Source organism: Biomphalaria glabrata, chromosome 5 (genome assembly GCF_947242115.1).
Source record: "Biomphalaria glabrata chromosome 5, xgBioGlab47.1, whole genome shotgun sequence".
Taxonomy (NCBI): Eukaryota; Metazoa; Mollusca; class Gastropoda; family Planorbidae; genus Biomphalaria; species Biomphalaria glabrata.
Window position 1 is genome coordinate 9,327,603 of NC_074715.1, and position 14,969 is coordinate 9,342,571.

Here is a 14,969-nt window from a genome sequence, read left to right on the forward strand (position 1 = left end):
ATACATTGTATCATAATAATTCTGTTTCCAACATAGATCACGCTCAATAGGAAGAATTACCAAATGTTTCAATTACTTTCAATCTATCTTTGAGAATTGTTGACCTCAAGTAATTCTTCATTAGTTTGAGGCGCGAGAAGCTTCTTTCACCAGATTACACAATTATGCTAATGCATAATGCCGTTTTTATTTATTGCGAGTATGATTGGCATGTTCCATATTGAATGACACCCCAAAATGACAATTTTGTCTATATATTCCGTATATTTTACGGAAATTTTCGTATCTTTTGCAATTTCGGGAGATTTCCAGGAGCTCCCGGTAAATCGTCAGAAGGGCGCGGGAAATCTGTTTTAAGTTATAAAATGATTTAATTTAATAATTTATACACCTTGAATTAGCGCGTGTTATATAAAAGTGTGGGTCGTATAAATGTGAGAGCCCACTGCAGTCGCATAGGTTGCAGTGGCCTAAGGCCGGCCTTGCAAAATAGCGCGTATGTTACGCCGCCGGTCGACTAGTTCCTTTTAAAACATAAATACTTGTTTTAAGCTAGATTCAGTATACCAGCTGCTTGGATTATCTAAATGTAAGAAGCTGCTTTCCATTAGGTTTATTGCAGTGGTGTCTAGCCCTGATCGTGCATTTGAGGTGACAATTGTTGCCAAATTGTTCCATTTTTGTAATTGCCTTGTATATTCATAAAACCATTAATAGCGTTACAGAAATGGAGGTGGGAAAGGAAGAGAGAGAGTTTGGTTAAGTAAAAAAAATTATTGTATGTGTTGAACAGTCAAAAAAAGGAAAGGGGAGGGGTGACAATAACAATTAGGTCTATAAGGATCGTCCAGATAGTCACAAATCAAAATCTCGAAACAGCTGTTAATTATTGTTTTTTTAATAGCTCAATTTGTTTCTTTTTTCTGTCACTAAAATAAATTTAAAATAACACTTTCCAGGTACATCCTAGTAAAGAAATTCAGCTTTTTATTGTCATAACTTAATTGACTTTCTGCTGTGCTTAAAAAATATCGAACCGAAAATAACTAGCAGCAATTCTTTGAGAACCCTTCGCTAATATGGTTTTGCTTTTTGTAAAGTACAAAGTTGTTGTGTTAAAAATGTTGGAAAGTGAGCAGCGAGATCTACATGAAGCAGAAAGTCAAACTGAAGAACTAGAATGAAGTTAATCATTGGACAATGAGTATCAAATAGAGGCTGCTGAAGTAGCTGAATCTTGGGCTGTTGATAGACTTTTTTTTTTGCTCCTCACGATTTCAGAAAGTTAAAAAGTAATTTGATGAGCCAACTAAGAAGAGAGAATTCAAAATTCAAGAGAAGACTTTCAAAATCAACGTATTTTACTTAACCATTCATGTCATTGTTTCTCAATTACATGACCGATTTCATAGGCATAAACAAATTGTCAAATTATTTTAGTAGTAAAAGTCCAGTCTCAAGTGCAAACGGCAAAGTGTTGGATGATGTCAACATGCTTCTAGTCAAAAAAGATAATTCTAGTCTCATCAGGCCCAGATGATATTACTACAGAACATTGTTCAGAGATGCAATTCTTTAAAGAAGTCTTTCATAAAGACATATCAAATCTGTGCTCAACACGAGATTTTGGCTGTTTTTTTTATCATAGACAACATTTTGTCATCAATTTTTCTAAACATTTTACAGCATGCATCTTAATTCTCACTTTAAGTCAGCTTGTTCAGCACAGCCTCAGTTTCGAAATTTCGATTGATCAAAAATTATTTAAGAATTTCTATAACACGAGTAGGTTGGCTTCACTTGGTGCTCTTTCCATTGAGAAACAGACCAAAGCTTACAAACAGATGCACTGTTTACGACTTTTCTGCTTAGAAGGCCAGAAAAATGTTACCAACTAAATGCTACATCTAAGTATGAACTGTTAAATAATGGACGTAGATACTAGTTTGTATCAATGTTTCAAAGTTTGCTACCAAGAACTGTAAAGTAAAGTAAATGTGTAGAATGAGAATAGAACTCATAAAACATTTTTTTTTCTAATTTGAAACAAACACATTTAAATCATTTCACTCTGTTAAGAAATTTTACAAACATTGACTTTTAAGACTATATTACTTGTTGGAGTCCTAACTGAACCAAAAGTAGTTACATAATTAGGTCTAATTTTTTTAAAAAGCTACATTAATTGCATTTGGCTGTCTTTTGGTAAATGTACCAATACATTAAGATTACTCAAGTGTGTTGTCACACACTACATTTATCTTATTGGGGAGGGGGTCCCACCAAGATATTCTTGAACCCGGGTCCACTAGTACCTTGCTCCGCCACTGCTCATAGCATATACAAATAATTCAAAGACGTTGCTTCTAAAGATTGCAACACATAAATAAATAATCCAGCGACGTTTCTAGAGAAGGCAACATCTTAGTACCACATAAGATGACCCATGGCTAGTTACGCCTCTGATTTAATCCAATGTGCCCTGTTGAATGAGTTAAATACGTATCTTAGTATCTACGTCAACATCGTCACACCTTTGTAAGACTAATTCACTTGACTTGAAAATGTTTATAATGTATAACGATTTAACATACGTATTTAATTAGACCTACTAACATTATTGGTTGATGTATGTCACTTTAGTGAGTTATTATTCGAAAAACTTTAACTAGGAAGATATCTCTACCACTATGTTACTATATTTGTCAAACCTCCATAATATGACAATTGCTATGATGATTATTATCACAACTATCCCAGCCACAATGGGTCCAACAATGACACCAACGGATTCCAATGGACCCTGAGATTCTGAAAAACAATTAATTTCATTAGACAAGTCTTCTCTCTATCCTCTATTTCGAGATAGCATTAAGAAACGTAAAAGAAACACTTAGAGACAAAGAGGAGAGAGATAGAAAGATATTAATTGAAGATAAAGTAATCGGGTTTTTCCTAAGTGACGTAACGAGTAATTAAAAAGAAGGATTACGAACTACAGAGAGTAACGGACAAGACGCCTTAGAGGACGACGCTAGGCTAGCGACGACAGAGGACTGTGCCCTTGTTATTGCTCATTAAATTGTTTGAAGTTATCAGCCTGCGTTATTGAATCTATTCAGTATTTATTCTGTTGTTGTGTCTTCAACGAACTCGCGTGTAACATCACCATCTAGAATCAACATACCGACCATCAACAAGATGCAATTTTTTTTTTTTGATATTATAAATAATAAAGATTATTATTATTATTATAATTATTATTAACTACAACCTATACTGCTATTATCTTGGAATAAAGTAATTTCTTTTGTATGAGTGTTTGTTGTTAGAAAGGCTCATGTAGCACTCCCCCCTTTTTTTTTTTTTTGCTAGGGTATTTAGACGTGCTAACAAGTATAATTTCATTGTGGGTTATCTTCACCTTTAGCGAAAGTATTTTAAATAAGTATCTATTTTTTTTTTTTATCAGTGTGGTATATGGTTTCCCTCTCTTCCAATTTAGATACTTTCATAGTGTTTGTGGTGACACAAGTTCTTGTAATTGTAAAGAATTTAATACTAACATATGTACAAGGCTAACATTTATATCCAAGCCACTCCACGCGATGTTTTTTTTTTCTCTTCTCTTTGTTTACAACACACACTTCACGGTCTCCAGCCCACTACTGACCAGGTCCACTCTCTTGACCGTGTGTCACGGTTGGCAGAGATTTTAATGTAATAGCCTAGCTGTGTCACAACAGTGTTATAGCACTAAACTTTTTTTGTAAACGGTCATAGGCAATTGTTTGATTGACAAAAGAAAATTGAGCAAAAATAATTAACAATTAACTTTCTACATATCTTAATAGATTTGACTATGGGTAATATTAGTTACCAGTAAGCTAAATTATGTATTTTTAAAAAAGATATTAAAATTAAAAATGATCATCTCTCGTTCAAGATCACTTTGGTTCTAATCATAATTGTGTGATTGCAGTAACTCCATTAGTTGGAACTCCCTAACCCACTTTTGTTTCTCACAGACCCTATTCATTTTTTTTTTGTTTCAGCCTCGTTTGGACCTTTGGAAATAATTGTAGACCCCTGGGGGGTCGACAATACTCTAAGTACCACTTTGAGAACCACTGCTTCATGGTCTTTGAAGAGACTACTGTGTGTGTCTTTTTTTAACCAAGATGATCGTCACAATAAACAATAGCCGAATAATAGAAGGATAGACAAGTATTTATTTACGATATGGAGGAGCGATTATCATTTGACTTTACCACGTTTTGGGAGTTGATACGTATAATGTAAAACAAACAAGCTATTGAAATTCTAACAGTTAGTTCCATGTTTGTGTGGTATGCACTTTGGACGGTAATGGTTGTTGTTGTTGGTTCGAGCCCTGCCTCCGCAATCCCATTCTTACGTGACATTTAAGCTAGAATGTAACATTCCTCTATTCTGACATGACAAACGAAACCTGTGAAACACATAAACAGTTGAAAACGCACTCTTACCTTGAATACAAGCGGCTCCTTCAGAACCAGCTACACAATTGCACGAACCATCTACATTATTACATGTTCCATTGAGGCAGTTTGATAGGCACATAAATGAACAGTTTTGTCCATACATGCTTTGATTGCAGGCTTTAAAAAATACAACAACAAAAAAATAATATTCAAAAAACAAAGCTTATATTAATTGTGTCACAACGTCTTGAGCCTAAATTTTGTCTGGTAACAGCGCTTTATAAATAAAATTATTATTATTATTATTTGTATTATTATTAGCTGGATCCGAGATTGGGCGTCGGAGAAATATCGTGTTTAGAATTTTGGCCAGACAGACAGATAGACACACAAACAGACGGAAAGAGTGAGTTGATATAAGCTTTGTAAAAAAAACAGAAACCAAGTTATCATTTGAAGTTATTTCTTGGGCGTTTTGAAACACTAAATACTTTGAATGCCCCTAGGTACAACAAAACTTGTTTTATTCATCTTTCAGTCTAGCAAAGAGACTATATTTACTTTAATTAAAGCTTTCTCCTGGTAGAAAAAAAAAATGATTGGTTCCTCATAGACTTTTATGTCTCAATGTTTATTATCTTAGAGCAGTTCATGGTCGCTGTTTGCATGTAAGGTAAAGAAAATAACGGATCCTCATAGGTCGTTGTCAACGATTTATTTCTGCAAGACAAAAAATGCTGGGCCGTTTCACCCGTCTTGTTTACTTTTTGTTTGTTTTGTAGTTGTGATAGTATAGAAAGGTTTAACTCTTTCTCTCCGTAATTATTTACCACATTCTGGTGTAATCTACGCTAGTATCGTCAGTTAAGAGAGAAACAGTTAATAAAAAGTTGTGATAGTATAGAAATGTTTAATAAAAAGCTTTGCGTTTTTCGAGAATATCGTCGTTTAGGATGAGAATCTGTAAAAATCGTGTCTTATCGAAAACCTAAGAGTTAAAAATGAGCCTGTATAGGAATTATTACAGATCTTTACTGCAGTAAAGTAGATTTCTTTATTCAAGACAGAGTCAGTGAGTCAGTGGTATTTTGACATATATTATCGTTCTTTTATTGATACTTTCCCTTTTACAAATATTTTATAAATACTGTAAACCGCTTCGATTGTTTAAATGTATAGATCTACAACGTCTTTACGAATTTATTAGTTTAAAAAAGACAAACTTTATTATGTAAGATGTATGTTTTGGAAATTTATAGTGTCTGTGTGTTTGTTTCCAATGTGACGGCGCGGAGGGGTTGGCGATTTCTTTTGGTAGGGTAGGGTGATTTAATCACGAGCTGGTCTGTCATAATTCATACTAATTTAAAAGACAAATTAGATTGTTAAAAGAAACACAAATCAAGGACACAAAATAGTACATTCGTATATTTTCTAGTGAATTAGATTTTTTTTTAAAAAGCAGTTCACTTATTTAAATCCGTCGATTTCAAGATTGTACCTATCTAAACTGTTCAGTCATTGACAAATTATTAAATTAAATTAATTCATTTGCTAGTGTTCAATATTGTTTAAAATGAACAAATAAGATTATAAGTGTATGTGTTTCTCTTATCCTTTATAAAACGTAATAATAATTATACAAATGTTTTAGTCTCTATGTTATAGAGTTTTAGATTACTTCATCAGCAATTTTAAGTGTATCGTTACAATAATACTCTTACTACATGTATTGTATGAATTTACAGCAGTGATTCCCAAAGTGGTCTATATAGACCCCCAGGGGTCTACGAAGACTTTCAAGGGGTCTACGAAAGTGAAAAAACAAATTGGGGGTCCATGTGATGTCCAAGGGGGTCTATGATAATAAATTTCATATAAGCAGGTCGTGACTTTAATTTTTACATCCCATTAATGTAATTCTTCACACTATATATAATTTGTAACTTAGTTAATCATTTAAATATTTATCCTGCTATTCAAACGAAAAATTGTTGTATTTAATTTCAATACTTATTAAAATAACTTAATTTTGTCTTCATGTAAATAATGTTTAACAAAAAGAAATGTAGATTGTATAGCGTTGATTATATAAATTGTTTATTCTTTCCTTGTCAACCAAGCGGTTACCGATTGCCTTTTTTATGACGATATGAAACTAATTACGCTTGAGGATCATCTGCGACAATATCACCCAGATAAAAAGATATGGATTTGAAAAACTTTTGAACATTCAAAGATAAAGTTCAGAATAGACCCACAAAATCTCTATTCAACATCATGTAGAAAAGATGGTGGTTTATGAGTCTTACAATATCTGTTCACTTATAGCAAAATAAGGGTGTGGTGGTAGTGGTTAAGCGCTTGGCTTCCGTAATTGGGGTCCTGGGTTCGAATCTCTGTGAATTTTGAATTTCAGGATTTTCAGGGCTCCCCTGAGTCCACCCATCTCGAATGGGTACCTGAATTATGTTAGTAAAAGTAAAGGCGGTTGGTCTTTGTTCTGCCCACATGACACCCTGCTCGTTAACCGTTGGCCAAAGAAACAGATGACCATAACATCATCACAATGTCTGAAAGGGGAAATTAACTTATTTATGGCAAATTGCGGAAAACACCTTAAGTAAAACATTGATTTTTACCAGCCGTTGTAGTTTTAAAACCTGTTTTACACAAACCCACATCTGATATTATTAAAAGAATTTCTTTAAGCAACAATACTGTTCAAGGTTGCTTCGGTGCCATGAGTTATAAAATTAAAAGCTTCATATGTAATTCTTTGCAAACGTCATATATAAGTTTGGGCTCAGCAGCGTCACAGGTTCTGACAGGATGTAGTGGTGTGTGCTGCAAACTGCATTATAGTCGCCGGCTCCTTATTTTTCCTCAGGTTAACCCACAAAAACTTTCCCATGTTTGAGTTGCAAGACAGGAGAGTTTTGAATTCAGTTTTACTTCTGCTAGGTGGGTAGCCAAGAGTAATGAGCGCTTCCTGCTCGAAGCTTACTGGTTGAGGCGACAGTCACTCGCCTTCTCTCTTTCTCCCGATAGTGATAACATCTTCGCAGACTCAATATTCGAGCAACACGTGAAACATCAAGATAGACACGAGAAACTGCTCTTTGCGAAAACTCTTATAATGATACTTAAGGCCATTGTGTTTGGAGATTCCAGCAATAGGCCTACATATTGCTATTTTAATTGGTTTTGAATTTTATCAATAAAAAAGAGAGATCTCTAAAATCTCTAATATGTAGCTTTAAATTACTTTTTCACTTTTCAACTCTCTACAGATAGAAATTAGGAGGCGTTTTGGCTGAGCGGTAAAGTGTTTGGCTTCTGAACCGGGGGTCCCGAGTTTGAATCCTGTTGAAAACGTGGATTTTTAATTTCGGGATCTTTTGGGCGCCTCTGAGGCCACCCAGCTCTAATGGGTACCTGACATTAGTTGGGGAAAGTAAAGGCTGTTGGTCGTTGTGCTGGCCACATGACACCCTCGATAATCGTAGGCCACAGAAACAGTTGACCTTTACATCATCTGCTCTACAGACCACAAGGTCTGAAAGGGGAACTTTACTTTACTTTTTGTACAGATAGAAATAAGTTTTTAAAATGTTGAATTTGCAAAAATTTGAAAGTTAAGCAGGGGGTCTACCGATAACCAGAAAACATGACAAGGGGTCTACGAGACAAAAAAGTTTGGGAACCACTGATTTACAGGCTTAAAATAATAATAATAATAAGGCGTGTTTTCGAGTCCGAAGATTAGTGAGGAATACAGTATTTCCCGTGGCTGCGCAGCTTAAAATAAACTATACATTAATTTAATACTAAAATATCTGTTTAAACACTTCTTTAAATCGCTTGCTTTTGTGATGAAGATTGTATAATCAAACCGAAAAAAAATGCCAATAATATAAAATATACTCACGTTTAGTACAATCAGGTAGCTGGTACCCAGCTTCACATCCACCATAACAAGTACCGTTTGTAGTCATGCAGATGTTGTTGACGCAATGACTGCTACAACTTTGACTGCAATTGATGCCCCAGGTCGATTTTAAACATTCTTTATTTAAAAAGAAAGTCAATTCATTAAATTTGGATTACTTTTATTTCATATAGACAAAAAGGATTGATAAACATTTCAGACAATAACATTACGTGCAGCAACACCACTGACCAATATCCCAGTCTAATGGAAGTTTTGGAACTCGTTATGGAATATGTTTGCGTGTCCCTGATCTAACAACGAGTAAATCTAAGGAGGATAATTAGTATTAGAATAGATTCCTATGCAGCCATGAGCTAAGTCTGTCATATTTGATGATGTAAATATTAGATAATTGGAGGCCCTAGGCGAAGTAAATTTGGTGGTCCCAAATGAAATGAATATAAAAATAAAAAAATAAAAAATTAACATCGAAAAAATAAAATTACACAAATTGATCCAAAATCTAGTATACTATAACAGTGACATTTGTTGCTATTTCATCTAAAAATATAAGGTACGAGTCCTGTTCGAGGCCCCCACCAATCGGAAGCTGCCTAGTTTGCCTATGCCTAAGGCCTGCTTTGATGCCAGTAAAGCTTGAAGTGGGGAGAGCAAGCTGGGAACGAGAGACACAAAGATGTGTACTTTAAAATGAGCATTATGTTGTGTCTCAATTGTTGGAGATACTAGAATATTACATATTATTTCATTTTTGTTTTTGAATACATCTATATTGACATTTAGTGTAGGCTGGGTGTTTCCTCAGGCCTTTTTAAAATATATAGTCCCAGCATTTTAAGGGAGTTTTCAGTCTTGTCAATTTTCTCCAATACTGACATAAAAGGAAACATCTAGGTCTGAAGACTGTAACCGGAATATCCATGGGACAAGGTGGGGTTGGCCAATGGTCCATTCTCCGCCATCCATAGAGCTCTCCAAAAGGAACTTTTCTGCAGTAGAAAGCTTAAAGTGGACTGTGCCCTGGGTATGCCCTGTGGAATCGTCACATCCTGGATCCAGGCCCCTTCATGATATCACATTTACCAGATCCAGAAAAAAACAACACTTCATGATGGGTTTATATCTAGTATTAGAATGTAGTGAGACAAGGACCTCCGTCTGGTGTAGTGCAATCCAGACCTCCGTCAAAAAGCACCTAGAGGGGGGAAGGTGGACATCTATATTAAGTCAAAAGCTGTGTATGTAGACTATTCAGTTAATAAAGACTTACGAAAATTTTGTTTAAAAAGAAAAGAAATGTGTTTAAGTTTTATTAAAGTTTTTGCATAAACAATATAATACACTTACAACAGTATAGTTGGTTGGCTCTCCAGAGCTACAACCAGAAAAATGTTTATTGACACCAATACGGCTTCTGTATAGAGGCGCGGTGGCAGTGTGGTAAAACGCTTGGCTTCTGAACCGGGGGCTCCCGGCTTCGAATCCTGGTGAAGACTGGAATTTTTAATCTCGGGATCTTTGGGCGCCTCTGAGTCCACCTAACTGTAATGGGTACCTGATATAAGTTAGGAAAAGTAAAGGCGGTTGGTCGTTGTGCTGGCCACATGACGCCCTCTTTAACCGTAGGCCACAGGAATAGATGACCTTTACATCATCTGCCCCATAGATCTAAAGATCTGAAAGGACTTTTTACTTTTTTTTTTATTTGCGGCTTCTGTATGGGCAGAAGATTCACGCGCGTATTGCGTCTAGAGCACCTTATTGCATCACTGATCTATTTAATGTAATTTGAACGGTGTAAATAAATGATAACTACATACCTTCAGTACAGTCAGGTAGTTGGTAGCCAGCTTCACAACCACCATAACAAGTACCATTTGTAGACATGCAGGTGTTGTTGACACAATGACTACTACAACTTTGACTGCAATTGACTCCCCAAGTTGATTTTGAACATTCTGTATTTATTTTTAATCAGATGAAGACAAATGGGATGAATAATTATGTTCCTTTTTCTCTTTTTTACAATCGCCAGTAATACTATATCTAATTTATGAAATTGTTAAATCTATTTTATTATTATTATTATTATTGTGTTTTTAATTGCTTTAATATAGCGTATATTTCATGCTTACAACATGCTCAGCGGGCTATAGTCCTATTTATTTTTTGGACCAGTACATAGACGTGTTATCTGGGACGATCTTTCCGTGCTGTGCTCAGCAAACAAAATTTTGTTCGAGTCGAGATTCAAACTCGAGCCCCCTGGTTAGGTAGTCAATTCTTAGCCAAACGTTTTTTTCTATTTATCGAGATTCACTTGTCTGTGGGTGATGTGTAGGATGAAAGGCATGCTGGTTAGCGGAAATCTTTAATATGTTTTCTACATTTGATATCGAATTTAAAAGTTGTTTTTTTCTAAATTTAAGCACTTTAATGACATGATGTCATTTTATTTAAAGAAAAGGACGTTTTATTTATTTTTTTAAAATCACTTTTGTATTGCGCAACTTTCAAAGAAGCTAAGTGAACATTTCCATTGGTGAAAAAGTGATTCGAACTCGAGCAACTGTGATTGCTTCCCTTGATATGCATGCACATACCCCGTTCATTTTAAAATGATAATGCATAAAACCTTCATTGACGTTAATCGCCTCATCATTTGAAGATCTAAAATATACAATGCCATGGAAATTACTAACATTGTTTAAAATATATGTTCCTGGACTAATATAAACTTTGGTGCCTGTATAATACAAACATCATATATTTTTTCTTTCGCTTTAAATATAGTTTACCTGTATTACATTGAGGTGGGTCGCTGTAGCCAAGACATCCTTGAGTACATTCTCCAGTCTTAGGGTGACAAGAAAGATAAACGCACTTGGTACCGCACGTATTTGTACAGTTAATGCCCCATTTTCCTATTGTACAATCTTTAAAAAAAAAAAGTGAGAGAGAGAGAGCAATATTTAAAAAAAAACAACTTTTGAAGTTTATCAATGTTTAATAAAATTGAAATTATGTCATATATACTAATGTATACTATGTATACTAACACAAAAGTATAAATAAGCCTACTTTCAGTGCAAGCTGGTGGATTAATGGCACCGGCGCAAACAATATTACATTGTCCAGTATCTCTGTCACAACTGGTAGGACAGGAAGTTGAACAATTTTGTGTGCAAGGAAGACTCCATTTACCAGGAGGGCATTCTGAAATATATTTTTTAACTATATCTATGAAAAGTAGTAATGTTTTAATTAATAAATTATCGACATTTAAATGAAGGATTTTAGTAAAATATCAATTATAATTTAGCGGCACAATGCAAAAAGAAAAAAATATTAAAAAATACAAATCTATACACTTACAATATTAAAACTAACCATTGTTTACGTTGTTTTTATACAGCTAGATCAGGCATGTTAGACATAGTGTTTGCGGGCCGCTTTGCATGCAACCCGTTTGGCCACCTCAAGAATTATCAAAATAATGTTACATTATTAAGTGTTTAACAGCCAACACTAATTTTCAGATAAACATTTACTGGAAATAAAAATTAAAACGTAACGATTCAACTTCTCTGAATTTATTTAGTATAATTTTAATTTATCAGATTTTTTAAAACAATTTTCCAAATTTAATTTTCAAATTAAATTAGATGTGGTAATTTCGTGGTTTTTTTTTTATTAACTTCAAATTATCTTGTAAGTAATCTTTTAGGTTTAGTGTTGATTTGTAATTTTTTAAAAATTATTATTAATTGTTAATAATCACATCATAAACAATCCAATATATTAGACTTACAGAAAAATTAACAGAGGTTAATATTGTCATTCTATTTTGTTTCATTGACTACTAGGCCCAATTTAAATTCAGTTTTTTCAGAACTGTCGGCATTCACAAGACAATTTACACTAGTTTACTGACAATTTAATTTCCAAGAACAATAAATTTAAATACTGGTTAAGAATCAGAAACTACAGCAGCAACGGTTACTAAAAGAAAAATTAAGGACGAAAGTAGAATCTAGATCGTTTCATGAGAGATTGGAGTTATTTCTGCCATCTGTACCAAATATGATTCACTATTGTGATTTATTTTGGGTAACCTCTACTGGAAATAAATACCGTTCATCTATGATTTGGAAAAACAAGCAACCCTTTAACACAATTTAACTATTTACATCCAGTAGAGATCAGGGGGGGAACTAGGGATTTGGGGGCCCGGGGGATCGGCCACTTTGGGGGCCCCTTGCATTTTATTATACGACATCATGACATGAGATCATGTACTTATTAAATATATAAACCTACATTCTAATTGGTACAGCATAACAGTAAAATTAACAAGAAAAGGTCATGAAGAATCTTTTAATGAATAATACCGTTGTTTATTGGCGAAATAATGCACAAGGGAAAATTTCATTTTATATCGCTTCACGTCGTGCTTTCAGTGCAGCGAAGACATCTATATCATCTGCATCGATATAGTCTATTTTTTGTGACTCCACTGACATCAAAGCCATGCTAAGTCTTTTTTTGCGTTATTGTGCTTTTGAGATAGTTTTTGATAAACTTGAGCTTTGAGAATGATCTCTCACATGACACAATGGAAGTGGCCTGAGTTAGCAGCATTGCAAGGCTTGAGCACACATCATTACCTTATGAAGCCAGCTTCCTCAATACGAAACTAATTTTGTTCAAAAACTATTTTTTTCTCCATAAAAATAGGACCGCCCCCCTCCTCAGAGGGCTAGAGTGGGGAGGGCAGTGGAAGCAATCACCCCCCCCCCCCCACACATCACCGAATCGGCCAAGATACCAGAAGGGTTGTGACATAATATAAAGCTGCTATAGTAATTCAACTAGTTTTGTTTACAAACTATGATTTCTCCATAAAAGTAGGACTGCCCCCCCCCCCCTCAAAGGGCTTAGGTGGGAAGGGCAGTAGATCTATTTGCCCCCACCCCATCCAATCGGCTATTAGGGGAACGACATAATATAAAGATCGGTTTTAATATCAATAACAGATCCGACCATATTTACTAACGAAATTAACAAAAACGCTAGCTGTGGCATTCATACTCTCCCGCCTTGACTACTGCAACGCCTTGGTATACCTGCTTTTCCGTACGATAATCAAGTATCATTTCTTTGTTGTTGTTGTTATTGTTTTTGACATTTAATAATAAAAGATTATCCTTAAAGTATTTCTATTTCTCTTAAATACTCATTTACGTCTGAGCTCTCTGTAACATTATTATATTCACCCATTCGTTTTATTTATAACATTATTATTTTATTTAATTGTTTCTAATACACTATATCAGAGACTACAGCATTGATACGCAAATTAAGACAAGCGGGTAATATATAGTCTTCTATATTATACTGAATATAAGGTCTCAATTTTTTTCCCTTAAGATAAATTTTGGAAAGAAAAAAACATGCTTACCACCATAAGCTTCCAATTCACAAATAGTAATAAATGGGCCTTTGCCATTGCTGTCTAACTTTGATACTTCATTAATGGATAATGACTTAATTGGCTTAGAGGTGTTGACACTAATGTAATAGATATCTTTCGCTTGTTCATCAACATCTTTGAAATTATCCACAACATTATTGTTATCATCCACTGATATAAGACGAAATCCATTTAGACGTTTCTGAAGATTGCTATCAACTAGAAAAAGAAAAAAAAATGTTTTTATTTTTTGTCGTACAATAAGATTGACGGTGGGTCCTGTACTTACAATGTACCCACACGAAAATGTCAATTCGTAAAAACGAGAAATTGAAAAGCAGGACTTAAGTTAGAAAATATAGTTTTGTTTTTATTGGTGTATCATATTTTCCTGCCCAAGATAGTCAATTTACAATTTTGCTAAAATTGTAGCTCACTTAAGGTATCATTCAGGTCCAAGCATTTAATTATTTTATTTCACATTTTAATCATCAATTTTCCTAATTTAGCCCATCGAGCGCTAAAATACCACCATCACCCCTCCAATCCAACCATCCCCTTGGCACCGACGTCACATGTTACCTTCCCTATCTTGACACGTGCCAGGTAAAATTTTCCCATTCTGACCCTTCTCGGGAACGGCTGGTCACTTATAAGCGGAGCCGGATTAAATTTAGGGCACGTAATGCTACAGCCCGGGCACTCCATTAAAAAATGGGACTCCACAAACAAAGAAAAATATATTAAAATTTCAACTCCGCATTATTAATTTTAGCTCCATATCTACGACACTTCGTCTAGAAAGTGTCTTACCCTCCATAAACTCAAAAAAATATGCTTTTTAAATATTTTTTAAAGGAAATTGAAATTAATTTACAAGCACTATATTTCTTTCTTATAAAATAAAGCATGCTATTAGATATACGTATCTTTATTCATAAATGGATCTTTATTAACGCTTCCACAAAATCCTACCTCGGGCCTCCACATACGTAAATCGGGCCCAGCAGATGCACCAAGGAGAGCCATTTAAAAATATTAAACCTTCCACAAGTGCACACAAACACACATAAAATGC

At 34.5% G+C, this 14,969-nt stretch overlaps 1 protein-coding gene across 1 annotated transcript in view; it reads right to left on the reverse strand.

Moving 5' to 3' along the window:
- Positions 1–14,969, reverse strand: part of LOC106064527 (receptor-type tyrosine-protein phosphatase alpha-like) — a 75,653-nt gene that overhangs the window by 28,233 nt on the left and 32,451 nt on the right. Inside the window, exons 7-13 of the mRNA XM_056028745.1 lie at positions 13,880–14,110; positions 11,500–11,634; positions 11,217–11,354; positions 10,239–10,376; positions 8,395–8,532; positions 4,509–4,640; positions 2,712–2,811 (exon numbers count right to left, since the gene is read on the reverse strand). Coding sequence (XP_055884720.1) covers positions 2,712–2,811; positions 4,509–4,640; positions 8,395–8,532; positions 10,239–10,376; positions 11,217–11,354; positions 11,500–11,634; positions 13,880–14,110 — 1,012 coding nt within the window. The remainder of the gene's footprint in view (positions 1–2,711; positions 2,812–4,508; positions 4,641–8,394; positions 8,533–10,238; positions 10,377–11,216; positions 11,355–11,499; positions 11,635–13,879; positions 14,111–14,969) is intronic.